Below are 13,158 nucleotides of genomic sequence, written 5' to 3'. Positions count from 1 at the left end.
CCTCCGTCTGGAGGCCGACCCTAGGGCTGGCCAGGGCTGCTCGCGGAAAGGGCAAGCGTGGCCCCGCAGTGATCCACGAGGCTCTCGTTAGCCCACCTGCCTGCTGCGGTGCACAGAGCCGCGGGGCTCTGACCCTTGTAAATAACAGACAAGTAAATTTCTTGTTTGCTTCGGGGCAAATGTAAACCACACAGTGCCCGCTGCATGTGGGTGAAATCATTAACTTTTCCTCGCTGTTGGAAGGGTGCTCCGTACAAATTAGAAATCATTGCCTCCAACCTCAAGGCCCTCCCAAGGATCCGCCCACCTACCCCCAGACCAGGAGGCTATCAAGACCTCAGGATGTCAGAGAAAAAACGTGGGCCTGCCAGAACTGAACTCACCCCACCTCTCTTTGTTTTTTCTTCTCAATCTTTTCCTTTAGGGTTTGGATTTGTCACTTTTGAGAATGAAGATGTTGTGGAGAAAGTCTGTGAGATTCATTTCCATGAAATCAATAATAAAATGGTAAGTGTGTAGGGGTTGTGCTGAAATGGAACGCCCCCTTCCTCTACGTACACACCCCGTCTTGCAGACTGCTGCAGCCCATCATCAGGCTGGAGTGGGCAGGGGTGGGGAGGGGCTAGATGCTCGGGTTCCAGTCCTGTGAACAGTAGCAGTTGTTTCATACTGAGGTGGACAAACTCTATAAAGGGCCAGGTTGTGAATATTTTCATCTTTGCAGGCCATACAGCTGACTGCAACTGCCCAGTTCTGCTGGGTAGAGTCCATAGGCAATGAAGGAGTGGGGCTGCATTTCAATAAAGCTTTGTTTATGGACACCAAAATTTGAACTTTATATACTTTTCACAGGTCACAAAATATTAATTTTTTAACCACTTAAAATGTAAAAACCAGGCCAAGCATGGTGGCTCACACCTATAGTTTCTGCACTTTAAAAGGCCAAGGCAGGAAAATCACTTGAGGCCAGGAGTTCAAGACCAGCCTGGGAAACAGCCAGACCTCATCTCTTAAAAAAAAAAAAAAAAAGAAAAATTAGTGGGCTGCAGTGTGCCTGTAGCCCCACCTACTCGGGAGGCTGAGGTGGGAGGATCACCTGACCCTGGGAGGTTGAGGCTGCAGCGAGCCATGATCACACCACTGCACTCCAACCTGAGCAACAAAGCGAAACCCTGTCTCAAAAAAATAAAAATAAAATAAAAAGTAAAAACCATTATTAATTCTTGGACTTTACAAAAACAGGCAGAGGGGCTGGATTTGACCTATGAGTCGTAACTTGCTGACACCTGGCTTAGGATATTCTTTTGCTGTGCAGCTTTTGAGGGGTATATCCTAGATAGGAAGTTTACTGCACCAAACTGTTTCTCTCTTTGGGTCCTGCTGGAAAATTAACATTCCCTCCCTTGCCATCAATTAATTTCTGCCCTCTTGATCAGCTGCTTCCTTCCCTCTCTTTGGCTCTTTAAAGTTCTTTTTTCTGCCACAGCAGCCTCAAAAGGAAGGGAGGTTGGATTACTGGAAGTTTGGGAAGCCATGTAGGCCTCCCAGATCAGTGGCCACCAGAGGGTGCCATATCATGCATAGCATTTGCGCACTCAAAGTCTCAAATTCCTTTCTTCAGATTGAATGGGGGGTGAAAATTCCCTTCTTTGTTGGCTCCAGAAAAATAGAAGCTCAGCAGGTGTTTCTGGAACCATCAGCAGGTCCTTCAGAGCAAAAACATTTTGGTTGGCTATGAGAGCCTCCAGCCTCAAGAGAAGAGGGAGGGCAAATTTGTGTTTCAATTGCCGCTGTAACTTTAATATTTTCTTCCTTTTGTCAAAACATTTCTTGCTTCTGAAACATGCATTCAGACATGCATTGTATATTGGTCTGATATGTGTTCACCAACTTTAAATTCAATAATAGAGCTTTTAGTGTGGATAAGATCAAAGCAATCTGCTTAGCATGTGGTGCTACAGGCCTGATTCAATATTTGACTTGCTAATTTTTTCCCAGGGCACTAAAATAATATTGTTCATATTGTTCCTTGCCATCATATGCATCTGAAATGAAAATACTCTTTTTTTGCCTACTGTATGTTGGAGGCATCAGCTCAGACATTAAAATGGGAGGGGGGAGATAAGTGTGTAGGAATAACACAGGTCCCCTCGTAGGCTTTCTCTGCTCCCCAATTGTCAGCGCGAGTTTACAGTTGGTACTTTTATCTTGGTAGGTTACTACTTGCTATTTTTATTTTTATTTTTATTTTTTTTAATTGAGACAGAGTCTTGCTTGTTGTCCTGGCTGGAGTGCAGTGGTGTAATCTCAGCTCACAGCAACCTCTGCCTCCTGGGCTCAAGCAATTCTCCTGCCTCAGCCTCCCAAGTAGCTGGGATTACAGGTGTGCACCACCATACCCAGCTAATTTTTGTATTTCATAGAGACAAGGTTTCACTCTGTTGGCCAGGCTGACCTCAAACTCCTGACATCAAGTGATCCACCTGCCTCGGCCTCCCAAAGTGCTGGGATTACAGGCATAAGCCACTGTGTCTGACCAGTATTAGCTATTTTTAAAATGAGAGAGACAGAGGACTTAAATGAAACTTGCATCCAGTCCCGGATGCCTTGTTTATCCCAGCCAGAGCACGCCATTGACAGGCTCCACTAAGGCTGCTGGGCAGTGGGCAGTGGGGAATAGAAGAGGCAGCAGATGCCATTCCTGTCCTGAAGCCTTAAGGGTTCATCAGGAAAGGCCAGATGTAGACCAGAAAGACATTGCTCCGTGTGTCACCTTGAATGCATATGTGTAGCCCTTCACTGTTGACAGGCTTTGAAATGAACCTGAGACACAGATGGGGAAAGGCTTTATCTTGGGAAACTGAGGCTCAGGGGATAGGTCCCAGGCTACCCAGAGAGTGAAGGAGCATAGATCTTGAGCTTACTGGTGCCAGAGGAACTGTATAGACACTTGTTGGAGCTTGGGGGTGGGAGGGTGAATCCCCAGATGACCCGGGCAGCAATCAGGAAGTAGAGCTTCTGCCCCAGAAAAAGAACCCATGGGGGCTGGCTTGAAGCCAAAGAGATTTGCAGCCATTTTCCCATTTCATGTTTATCACCTTCTCTGCCACCCAGGTGGAGGTTGACTATGTCAGGTGCACGTAACCGGGTTTTTAGTGTAGGGGTTTGTGTTTGCCTTTGAATCTGGGGCTAGTACTTGTTTTTCAAGAGAATGAGTAAAGATGGAAGTAGACAAGAGGAAGAAGTGGGGGCAGAGTGATTAGGATCACAGGCTTTGGAGGTGTTGGTCCATGTTCCCAGCACAGCCGAACAGTTATGAGCTCCGAGGTGGGGAATTTAGAGGCCCTGGGAGAGGACTTTGGAGAAGAACACTGGGCCTTGCTGAGCTCCAGTAAGACAGGGCTGGTAATGATATTGCCTCACCGGGTTGTTAGAGACTGGGTGACATACCATGAGCAAAGGGCTTAGCACAGTGTCTGCACAGGGTGCAAGCTTGATCCGTGTTAGCTCTTGCCATCATCCACGTGCTGTCATTGAGAGATATTTGTCCAGCCAGTTCCTCTCCTCTGAAGAAGGATGGAATTTAAAGGGTGTTGGAAGAGAAGCCTGGATCCTGAATTGTTTTGGTTTTTGTGATACTGGTTTCTACTTCTGAGGCCCAAAGAAAGGGAAATGAGTTTAAACTGGTCTATGGACAGAATTCAAATGAGATATCCGGAAAAACTGAAAACTCAGAGACTGCCAAGCAGGAACACGGATGATTGTTAGAATGTGTATAGGAGTGTTTCATAAACAGGACTGTGCTGTGAAACCACAGACCCATCTCCTCAAACCCTCGCAATCTTTCTGGGCATTTGGCAGGAAGTGGCAGATAGCTGCCCCCCGGTACATACTGGAGCCATGAGTTTTTGATATTCGCAGATAGGAAAGGTCTTAGTGCAGATTAGTCACAGACATAGGACTTGAATCTAGGTCTTCTGATTCAATCTCATGTGCCTGGCACTTAGGAGACCCTGTATAAATAATTGTGGACTACATAAAGGATTCACTGAAGGACCACATGTCTGTGAGGCACATTATAGTTCCTAAAGCCATCTCCCATCTAATTGGGCTGGGGAGTCGCTTCCTGGGCATTTTTTAAAATGGAGGTCCTTCTCTACCATGTAGAAGGGCCAGGAGCAGGAATGAGTCGTTCTACTCTGCAGGGGACCAGGATAACAGTCTTTGGGAAGTGGGGATCACAGGAACTCCCCATGTAGGCCCTGCCTTAAGGAGGTCATCTCCAGAGGGGGCGGCAGGAGGATGCCCAGAAAGACCCCACATGACACCCTTTCACACATAAAGATCCCACAAGTAGCTGACATTGCGTGGTACAAACTACATACTCTGCTAAACACTTTATGCATCATGCATCTTATTTCATTTGATTTTCACTTACTCTTCAATCATTATACGCATTTACAGATTGGCACGACGAGGCAGAGAGAGGTTAAGCAGTTTGCCCAAGGTCACATGGTCAGCAAATGGCAGCCCCAGAATTCGAGCCCAGAAAGCTATACTCCAGAGCTCATGTTTGTACCTATCAGGCTGTGTGTCCTCTTCAGGCCAAAAGGGACTTTCAAGGCTCTCTAGCTGGGCTGCAGGCCCTCCGCCACTGACCGCCCTTTCCCAGTCAGCTCTGTTGTGGCCTGTGCGGTTCCACGTTCTCCTAGTAGAAGAGCGGAGGAGACAAGCCAGATTCCCAGCTAGGGAGAAGAACCACGCTTGGGTTTTACAGGTCCCGGATCTCCATACCTCTTCCTCCACTGCCACAAGCACAGATAAGTGACAAGCATGGGCCAGGAGTTGACTGCCACCCAAGCTCAGGGCCAAACCCACAAGCCCTCCAAGCCAGAGCGAAATGCAATAAACACACACAAATGCATGCACAGAGCCGCCTCGTGACCCGTCAGAGAGGGGCTCCTCCCTGGCTACTCTGTGTGCCCCAGTGCGGGTGCAGCTAATAATGCCTCCCGTCGCATTCCCCTGATTGAAGCAGCCCCTGAGCAGCAGGGACACTTGCTTGATGAGTCACCAGAGCCCAGCCTTCAAGCGGTCTCCTGACAAGCCGGGCAGCAGCAGGAAGGGAGGTAAGAATTGACAAGAGCCACCTCCAGGCATCCGCAGAGGCCTAGTACAGCCTAGGACTTGAAATGATGTTGGGAGCCATCACCACCCTCGTTGGGTGAGAGCGTGGGTACAGCCTGAAAGATGCTTGGGACGAGGGCATCTTGAGTAGAGCATTTCCTCACACCTGATTTAACAGGAAGGAATCGGTGCTTATAGGCATTGGGACCATGCTTTACGTGCACGCTGTCTCCTTTTGTCTTCACAACATCCTGAGCGGGAGTCCTCATCTGATTTTACAGAGGGGTTCACTAGAGCTCAGTAGCAGTGGATCTCCTGTGGTGGGACAGCTCTAAGGGGCAGAGCTGGGATTTGAACCTGTGTCATTCTGGCTCTGAACCCTCTGTTCTTCTCATTATACCTTGCTGCCCATTTAGGCAAACCTAATATTTGAAAAATATGGATTTATATGATGGGTGAATATCAAGAAGAGTTTTTATTTGCTTCATACAAATACTACTACAGGATTACTTTAAATCAACTTTGTCCAACCCATGACCCACGGGCCATATGCGGCCCAGGATGGCTTTGAATGTAGCCCAATGCAAATTCATAAACTTTCTTAGAACATTATGATTTTTTTTGTGGATTTTTTTTTTTAAGCTCATCAGCTATCTTTAGTGTTAGTGTATTTCATGTGTGACTGAAGACAATTCTTCCACAATGTGGCCCAAGGAAGCCAAAAGATTGGACACCCCTGGTTTTTTTTTTTTTTTGGAGACAGGGTCTCGTTCTGTCACCCAGACTAGAGTGCAGTGACACGATCTTGGCTTACTGCAACCTCTGCCTCCCAGGTTTGAGTGATTCTCATGCCTCAGCCTCCTGAGTAGCTGGGATTATAGGCATGCGCCACCACGCCCAGCTAATTTTTTGTGTGTTTTTAGTAGAGATAGGGTTTTGCCATGTTGGCCAGGTGGTCTAGAACTCCTGGCCTCAAGTGATCCCCTTGCCTCTGCCTCCCAAAGTGCTGGGATTACAGGTGTCAGCCGCGGCACCTGGCTACACCCCTGCTTTAAATAGTCCTTTTTCTCACTCCTTTAAGGTGATAGGATTTACAGAAATTTGCTAAGTAACTCATGGATACAGCTACTTTGGTTGTCCCTTGTCTTGGAATGAGAGGTCTGGATGCTGGTAGTCAAAGTGTGGTCCATGTACCAGCAGCCTCGGCAGCCCCTAGGAGCTGGTTAGGAATGCAGAGTCCCAGGTCCCACCCTAGACCTACAGAGTCAGAATCTGCATGCTGACAAATCCCCAGTGATTGGTGTGCACATTAAAGTCTGAGAAGCACCAGGCAAGGGCCACTGCTAATGACAGATAATGTGGGAGTTGTGGGTCATAAATAGACCAGCCATCATCAGAAGGAAGGGACTTGGGAATGAAGGGAGCATGGAGCCAGGCCAAATAGGGCCAAGCCAGGCCTGGCACCTGGGCCCCCAGGCCAGTCTGGTGCTCTTGGCACCACTCCATACTCCCTCTGTGGTCAAACAGAGACCAGATTTCCAAAGATCTCCCGGAGGAAGCTCTCAGTGCCAGGGACTGCTCCCGCCCCTCACCATACCCTTTCCCTTTGTGTGCAAGCCTTGGAGCATTGCTTGCAGAAGACACATGAGGCATGCATCTGTTGGGGTAAAGGGCTCGATTCTCCTGAGTGAGGTGCACTTGCTCTTGTCCCCAAGTCGGGACCTGCTGGGTCACTTAGAGGCACCAAGAGAGCTTTGGAATCTGAGCCTGAATCCCAGGTCCACCGCTGGTGTTTCTGAGACCACAGGCGAGTGCCCTACCTGTCTGCACCAGTTTGCTCCTCTGGGAAATCAGAAGGTTGAGGATAGCTGCCTTTTGCAGCTTGTATAAAGCCCTGATTTGATACCTGGAGGTCTCAGCCTTTTCTGTTGTAGGGTATGTAATTGGGTAGCCTTGAAGGCATCAGCCCTTGATAACTTCAAGTTTCCCCCATTGGGCCTAAGCCAGGGGCCAGGAAATTTTCTATAAAGGGCCAGAGAGTCTCTGTCACATCTATTCAGCCCTGCCATTGTAGCACACACACAGGCAATATGTAAATGAAGGGGTGTGGCTGTGTTCAAATAAAGCTTATTTACAAAAACTCATGGCAGCTGCATTTGGCCTGCTGGCCACAGTTTGTTGCCTCCTGGACTAAACTAATCTAGCTCAGAGCAGGTCCACTCAGGGTGCTCCTTGTCTACAGGGGTCCAATGAAAGGCATTTAGCCAAATGGTCAGCCAGTTTCACTATTAGGCACACATTTTTAGGGGTGGAGTAGAAAGGGGGTGAGCCCCCAGGTGGGGAGTGACTGGTCAGAACAGGGTGCTGTCAACCAGGGAGGCCTTCCTGGTAGAGGGTGCCTCAAGTCCTCAGTGCTGAACCCCCTTCCACTTCCCAGCTTGGTGGCCTTGGACAAGTTACTTACGTGTTTTGGCTCTGTGGTTCCCCTTTCTGTAAAACAGGTTGTGGTAGTGCCTGCCTCAGAGAGCGCTGTCACCTAAGACTTGTAAGGGTTTGGAACAGAGCCAGGCCATAGCACGTTCTATAGAGTGATATCACCACTGTCATCGTCGTCATCATTCTTAGAATTATTTTACTGAGGAAATATGGAGTTAGCAGGTAAGGAGGTCCTCAGCAGATTATAAGTCAGTAAAATGCAAGTGTGCAGGACCTGGGCAGGACTGGGTCCCAAGTCTACAGGGCAGGGATGGAGAGTATGAGGTAGGCACTCTCAGTGCCTCTGGGGACGGTCCTAGGAGAGGAGGTGGTGCACCTCCCAAAGCAGGAGGAGCCCAGAGATGTGATTGTCTAGGCTCCGGAAAAGCTGAGTCCTACTCTTCACCTGACTCATTCTTTAGGAAGTTTCCAAAAAAATCCACTTCTAAGAGCAAAGCCTAGTGAGATCTCAGGCCTGCTACCCTTCAGGTTTGACTCGGAACCGGGGATTCTGGGGAAGAAAGGGCAGAAGGATAAGAAGGGAGGAGAGTTCTGAGGTGTCCTCTTGGACTCAGGGCTGCTGTGCTGTGACCAGCCCATCCATGGAGGCCAGCCCCAGGCTAGGGTCGGCTTCTGGGCCCTGCCACCTGGCAGGGTGCCTAGTGATTGGACTCACCCCCACTCCCTCCAGCTGCTCCTCCTCAGCCCTGAAGACAGCTCAAAAGTGGTGGGTGTATTTGTGTGTGGGGAGGGGGGCGGGTAATGTGGGTGGAATTAACTAGGTTTCTGTATTCACGATCCTATTTGTAGCATCATTCTCACTCGTAAGCTAATTTTAGCCATCCATTCTGCTTCTGTTGCCATTTATAAAATGAGAATGTCAAATGCAATATTAAACAAGCAGGATGAAGGCAAAAAAGGAAATGCCAGAGAGGCGTTTAATAAATGAATCTGGTGTTTACGTGGGAGAGGAGAGATCCTGCCCCCCACGCATCACACACGCGAGCACGTGCACATGCTGTTTGTGTACAGGCTGTGTTAACGAGAGCAGAGTGATTAGTGTGTTGGGGGAGGCGGGGTGGTTTGGTGGTAAATGTTTGTTGCTCTTTAGGCAGAAGTAATTTGGCCTGCAGGGAGTGGCCTCCCAGTTGCCTGAGTGGTTCGCTTGCCCTCCATCTGTCCTCTGGTGATGTCAATGTGGGCAGGGCCAGGAAGGGCAGTGGTCTGTCTCCTCAGTGTCTCAGCACCCAGTGCCTCTGGGCTTTTCTGAACGTGCTGCCACCAGCGTCCCCCTACTTCAGCCCCAGGGCGCAGGGTCATGAGAGGGGAGCACGGAGACCACTAGGAGGGGCTGCTCCCCCCTTCTCTTCTGCCTCTTCCCCGTGCAGAAGGCAGGGCATGAACAGTCTGCGCCCGTATGCAGCTGCAGAGACCAAGCCTAGAGTAGCGTGTCTCTTGCCTGGACTCTTGCCAATTTCTCTTCTAGTTTCACTCTAGTTTCCCCAGGGCCTGGGAGTTCTGTCTCTGGTTCTTCCTTTGCCCTCTTCTTTCAGCTGCTCTGCCAAGAAAAGAAGGCTCAAGCCATGCCTTTTATTTTCTCCCTCTCTTAAATAAATGAAGTTCGGCCCTGTGCAGGGCCTCTGCCCAGCCCACCGTGCACTGGGGTAAGCACTCCTCCAGCCTTGTGGCGGAACCTGAGCACCTGCTGGAGGCTGAGGTTTCTTTCCACTTTGAAATGCCCTTGCAGGTTCCCAGAAATGAAAAGGAGGACAGCTGCTGCTGCCACCATCAGCTTTTTCCCCAAATAGTGCAGCCTGGGAAGCTCTCTTTACACATCCTGCTGATGAAAGCAGAGATGGGACCTACCTGGCTGACAGGTGCGGGGAGGGTTAGGGAGAAAGGCAATGACTGTGTGCTAAGAATCTGCTGTGCTGGGGAGGCTGCTGCTCTCTGTCTTCCTCTTCAGTCCCCAGTCTGAGATTTCAGTGAACACAGATGTGAACTGACTTCATCACCTTCAAAGGCACTCACCTAGGCTCCATGTGGAGAGGGCAAGGTGTGACTCAACCAACTTTATCCAGTGCAAGCACTTTATAGGATTAGCTCCGAGAGCCCTATGGGGTAGGCACAGCTGTCACTGTTTTAGAGATGAGAACATGGAGGTGCAAAGAAGTTAGTCAGCTGGTCTCAGCTCAGAGAGCCGGCAAGTGGAACAGAGATTTAAAGCCAGGAGCCCTAGCCCTAGGCTAGACTGCTGTATAACAGACTAGGCACCCTCTCTCAGATCTGGGCAGGGCGGGGGCTGCAATTATTGGAGTGCTTCTCAGGTGATACTGGGGACCAGCTCCTCTCTACCCATTGCCTAGATTCTGAGGACCTCTGAGGGAAGAGCCACATCTCAGCCACATTCATTTCTGTGTCCACACCCAGCCCCTGCTTGGTAAATAGGAGATGCTTAATGTTTATTTTTGGTTTATGACCTATTTCACTTTGCCATCACTGATTGTAATAAAAACACTGAGCAGAGGAAACGGTGGATGAAATTAATTCTGGAAGTGGTGAGGAGATCAGTTGTGGAAGCTAGCATCGGGAAGGCTTTGTGAACTAGACCCAGATAGGCCTTGAGGGTTGGATGGAGGGTGTGGGGAAAGGCTGTGTGCGGTGGGGTGGGGTGGGGCTGGCAGTCGGAGACCTAGAGGAGGGAGCAGAGGTTTTGAAGCTGGGGGTCTACGATTGAATTCTGGCTATGCCTTGTGACCTTGGGCGAGTCATTCCTCGGAACCTGTGTCCTTTTCTGCTGTAACTATGAGGCAGATAAGGCCATCGCACAGAGGAAATGAGGCTCCATGCAGTAAGGGAGTTGACAACCATGGACATTCTTTGAGGACTTCTGTGTGCCAGGCACTGTACTTTATATCCATTATGTGTATATGTTATATAATATATAAAAATTACACACACGAGGATGTTGTGGCTGTGCCTAGTTATGGATAGCACTCAATAAACAGTGCATGCCTTCCTCCCCAGAGTAACCCTGCTGAGTCAAGATTATAAATCTAAGAGGTCTCTCAATGCCTTTTGCAAACAGATCTAGGCCATTTATAACATGCATGTGTCCTGGAAAGTAGACATTACTGCTGCCTGCCTTCCCCTGCCGAAGCTGGCAGCTCCATTTCCTTTGCATAGTAACCCTTTCCTCTGTAGACCGCATGGGCGGGTCCCACATCCGTGAGGACCTTTTTGCAGTAGAACAGGAAAAGTTATCATGTACAAGTAGGTCTGCTGGTGCTTGGCCACACGCTGGTCCCCGTCCCCAAGGACCGTGCCTGATTATGATGTCTGGGAAAGGGAGAAGGGAGGGTCTCTTCCGCTCACTTTCCAGTATCCACAGTGACCAGCCGGGAAACCTCTCTGTGTTAGGCCGTTCTTGCGTTGCTGTAGAGAAATACCTGAGACTGGGGAATTTATTTGAGAAAGAAGTTTAGTTGGCTTACCGTTCGGCAGGTTGTACAGGCATGGCGCCAACATCGCTGGGCTTCTGAGGGGGCCTCGGAGCTTTGACTCATGGGGGAAGGCAAAGTAGGAGCAGGCACATCGCATGGTGAAAGCAGGTACAAGCAAGAGAGAGAGTGCAGGGAGGTGCCACACATTTTTTTTTTTTTTTGAGAGGGAGTCTCACTCTGTCACCCAGGCTGGAGTGCAGTGGCCGGATCTCTGCTCACTGCAAGCTCCGCCTCCCGGGTTCACATCATTGTCCTGCCTCAGCCTCCTGAGTAGCTGGGACTACAGGTGCCCGCCACCTTGCCCTGCTAGTTTTTTTGTATTTTTTTTTAGTAGAAACGGGGTTTCACCGTGTTAGCCAGGATGGTCTCGATCTCCTGATCTCGTGATCCGCCCATCTCGGCCTCCCAAAGTGCTGGGATTACAGGCTTGAGCCACCGCGCCCGGCCGGTGCCACACATTTTTAAGCAACTCCGAGTAAGAGCTCACTCATCACCAAGCAGGTGGCCCAAGCCATTCACAAGGGATCCACCCTCATGATCCAGACACTTCCCACCAGGCCCCACCTCCAACTCTGGGGAGTACATTTCAACATGAGATTTGGGTGGTGACAAATATCCAAACTATATGACCACCTGAGTTTGCAGAGGGCAGAAGGGCTCGTATCAGTGAGGGAAAAGGACTGCAGAGTGGTTAGGGACCCTTCCCCTGCCAGACTGAAGGACCAGGGCTTCCCAGCACAGCTGTCAGGATTTCCAGGGATGCAATTGCTGCCTCACCAATCCCCCAGCCCCTTAATGGCTTCTTAAGGCCTTGCCCTCACCCGGCCGCATACTCACAGTAGTCAGGAATCCATCTTGCCTCTGGCCCTGGGCAAGAAAGCGTCTGGATGGAACTGAAACCCTGGACCAGATGTTAGAACTGAGTAGAGGTGACCTGGCTCTCTGAAGGTCATACAGGGAGTGATGGTGACACGCCCATCTCAAGTGGGAGCTGCACATGGAGGGGGAGCCGAGGTTCCTGCGTTTCCCTCCCTGGGCCACTCCACCTCCCCTGGGTGGGTTCCACCCCCTCTCCTTATTACCTCATAGCCTCTTTCTCCAACTCATTCAACAGCTCTCTCAGCAGCACCAGCTTCCTGGGTATGAGACCTGAGCCGCGGCTTGGCCCTGCCCTCAGAAGGCCCCCACACTGGTCTAATGCTCTGCTCTTTGTTGCCGTCTTGCAAATCCTAGTCATTGTTGGACAAAGGACCCCTCATCGTCTTTTGGCCGTGGGCCCTGTTCGTTCTGCTATGAGGCTGACTTGGGGCGAGGTGCCATGCAGGTACACAGTAGGAGAGTTGAACCCCGATCAAGGGCTTGTTTTGTGTTTATCTTCCTTGCTTTGCAAGTTCCTTGAGGTTGGGTCTCCCCAAATCTTGATTATAAACCTGCAAGAGCCTTACAAAATGTCCTGCTTTTTGTGGGGTCTCCAGAAAAGGCTTGTGATTGGCAGAGGGGGCAAGAGAGCAGTGACCAGGAATAAGAAAGGCTGTGGCCACTGGATGGCAAAGGAGGGCTGTGGGGAGGTGTGTATGACGTGTGGTCTCTGGAGGCCAGGCTCACCCCCTCCTGCCTCAGTAGCAAGATGTGTGTAGCTGTCAGGCTCTAGGCAAGACACTTAACACTTGAGTAGCATCTCCCCTCCTCTTCACCATCTCCCTGGGCAGGGCTCAGGGCCTAATGGCCAGAGGAGAGGATCAGCTTGGGGCTTCAGAGAAACAGTGTTGGCCTTGAACCCACCAGAACCTGGCTGGGGAAGAGGTCAAGCTGATCGGGGGCAAGACCAGGTCAGATCTCTTACATCTATTAGGAAACGCCACGGAAGGACAGGTACCCACCCTAGAAACTGCAGGACATTCTCTCCTCCTGAGCCCTTTCTTCCCTCTGTTCCCCTCCCCTTTCTGTTAGCCAGACAGACGGTCAAGGTTGATACCTGAGCACTGGGGAATTTTATCCATTGAAATAGGCCTCTCCCCTTGGAGGACTAAACAGGCTCAGACACGACCTGTTT

The 13,158-nt window shown here is 50.1% G+C and overlaps 1 protein-coding gene and 1 long non-coding RNA gene across 7 annotated transcripts in view; one reads left to right on the top strand and one right to left on the bottom strand.

Moving 5' to 3' along the window:
• The window catches only part of MSI2 (musashi RNA binding protein 2), a 430,569-nt gene that overhangs the window by 341,046 nt on the left and 76,365 nt on the right, over window positions 1-13,158 (top strand). For all 6 annotated transcript variants that reach the window (XM_030922587.1, XM_030922585.1, XM_030922583.1 and 3 more), the window contains exon 8: window positions 425-507. In XM_030922587.1, coding sequence (XP_030778447.1) covers window positions 425-507 — 83 coding nt within the window. The remainder of the gene's footprint in view (window positions 1-424; window positions 508-13,158) is intronic.
• Window positions 4,423-12,094, bottom strand: LOC104669811. The gene is made up of 3 exons (XR_749035.2): window positions 11,943-12,094; window positions 9,634-9,739; window positions 4,423-5,549 (listed from the first exon to the last, which is right to left on the bottom strand). It is a non-coding gene; the product is annotated as an uncharacterized LOC104669811 (long non-coding RNA).

The sequence above is a fragment of the Rhinopithecus roxellana genome, chromosome 19, assembly GCF_007565055.1.
Source record: "Rhinopithecus roxellana isolate Shanxi Qingling chromosome 19, ASM756505v1, whole genome shotgun sequence".
NCBI lineage: Eukaryota > Metazoa > Chordata > Mammalia > Primates > Cercopithecidae > Rhinopithecus > Rhinopithecus roxellana.
The sequence above is the reverse complement of the archived record's forward strand: the minus strand, read 5'-3'. Positions and strand labels throughout refer to the sequence as shown.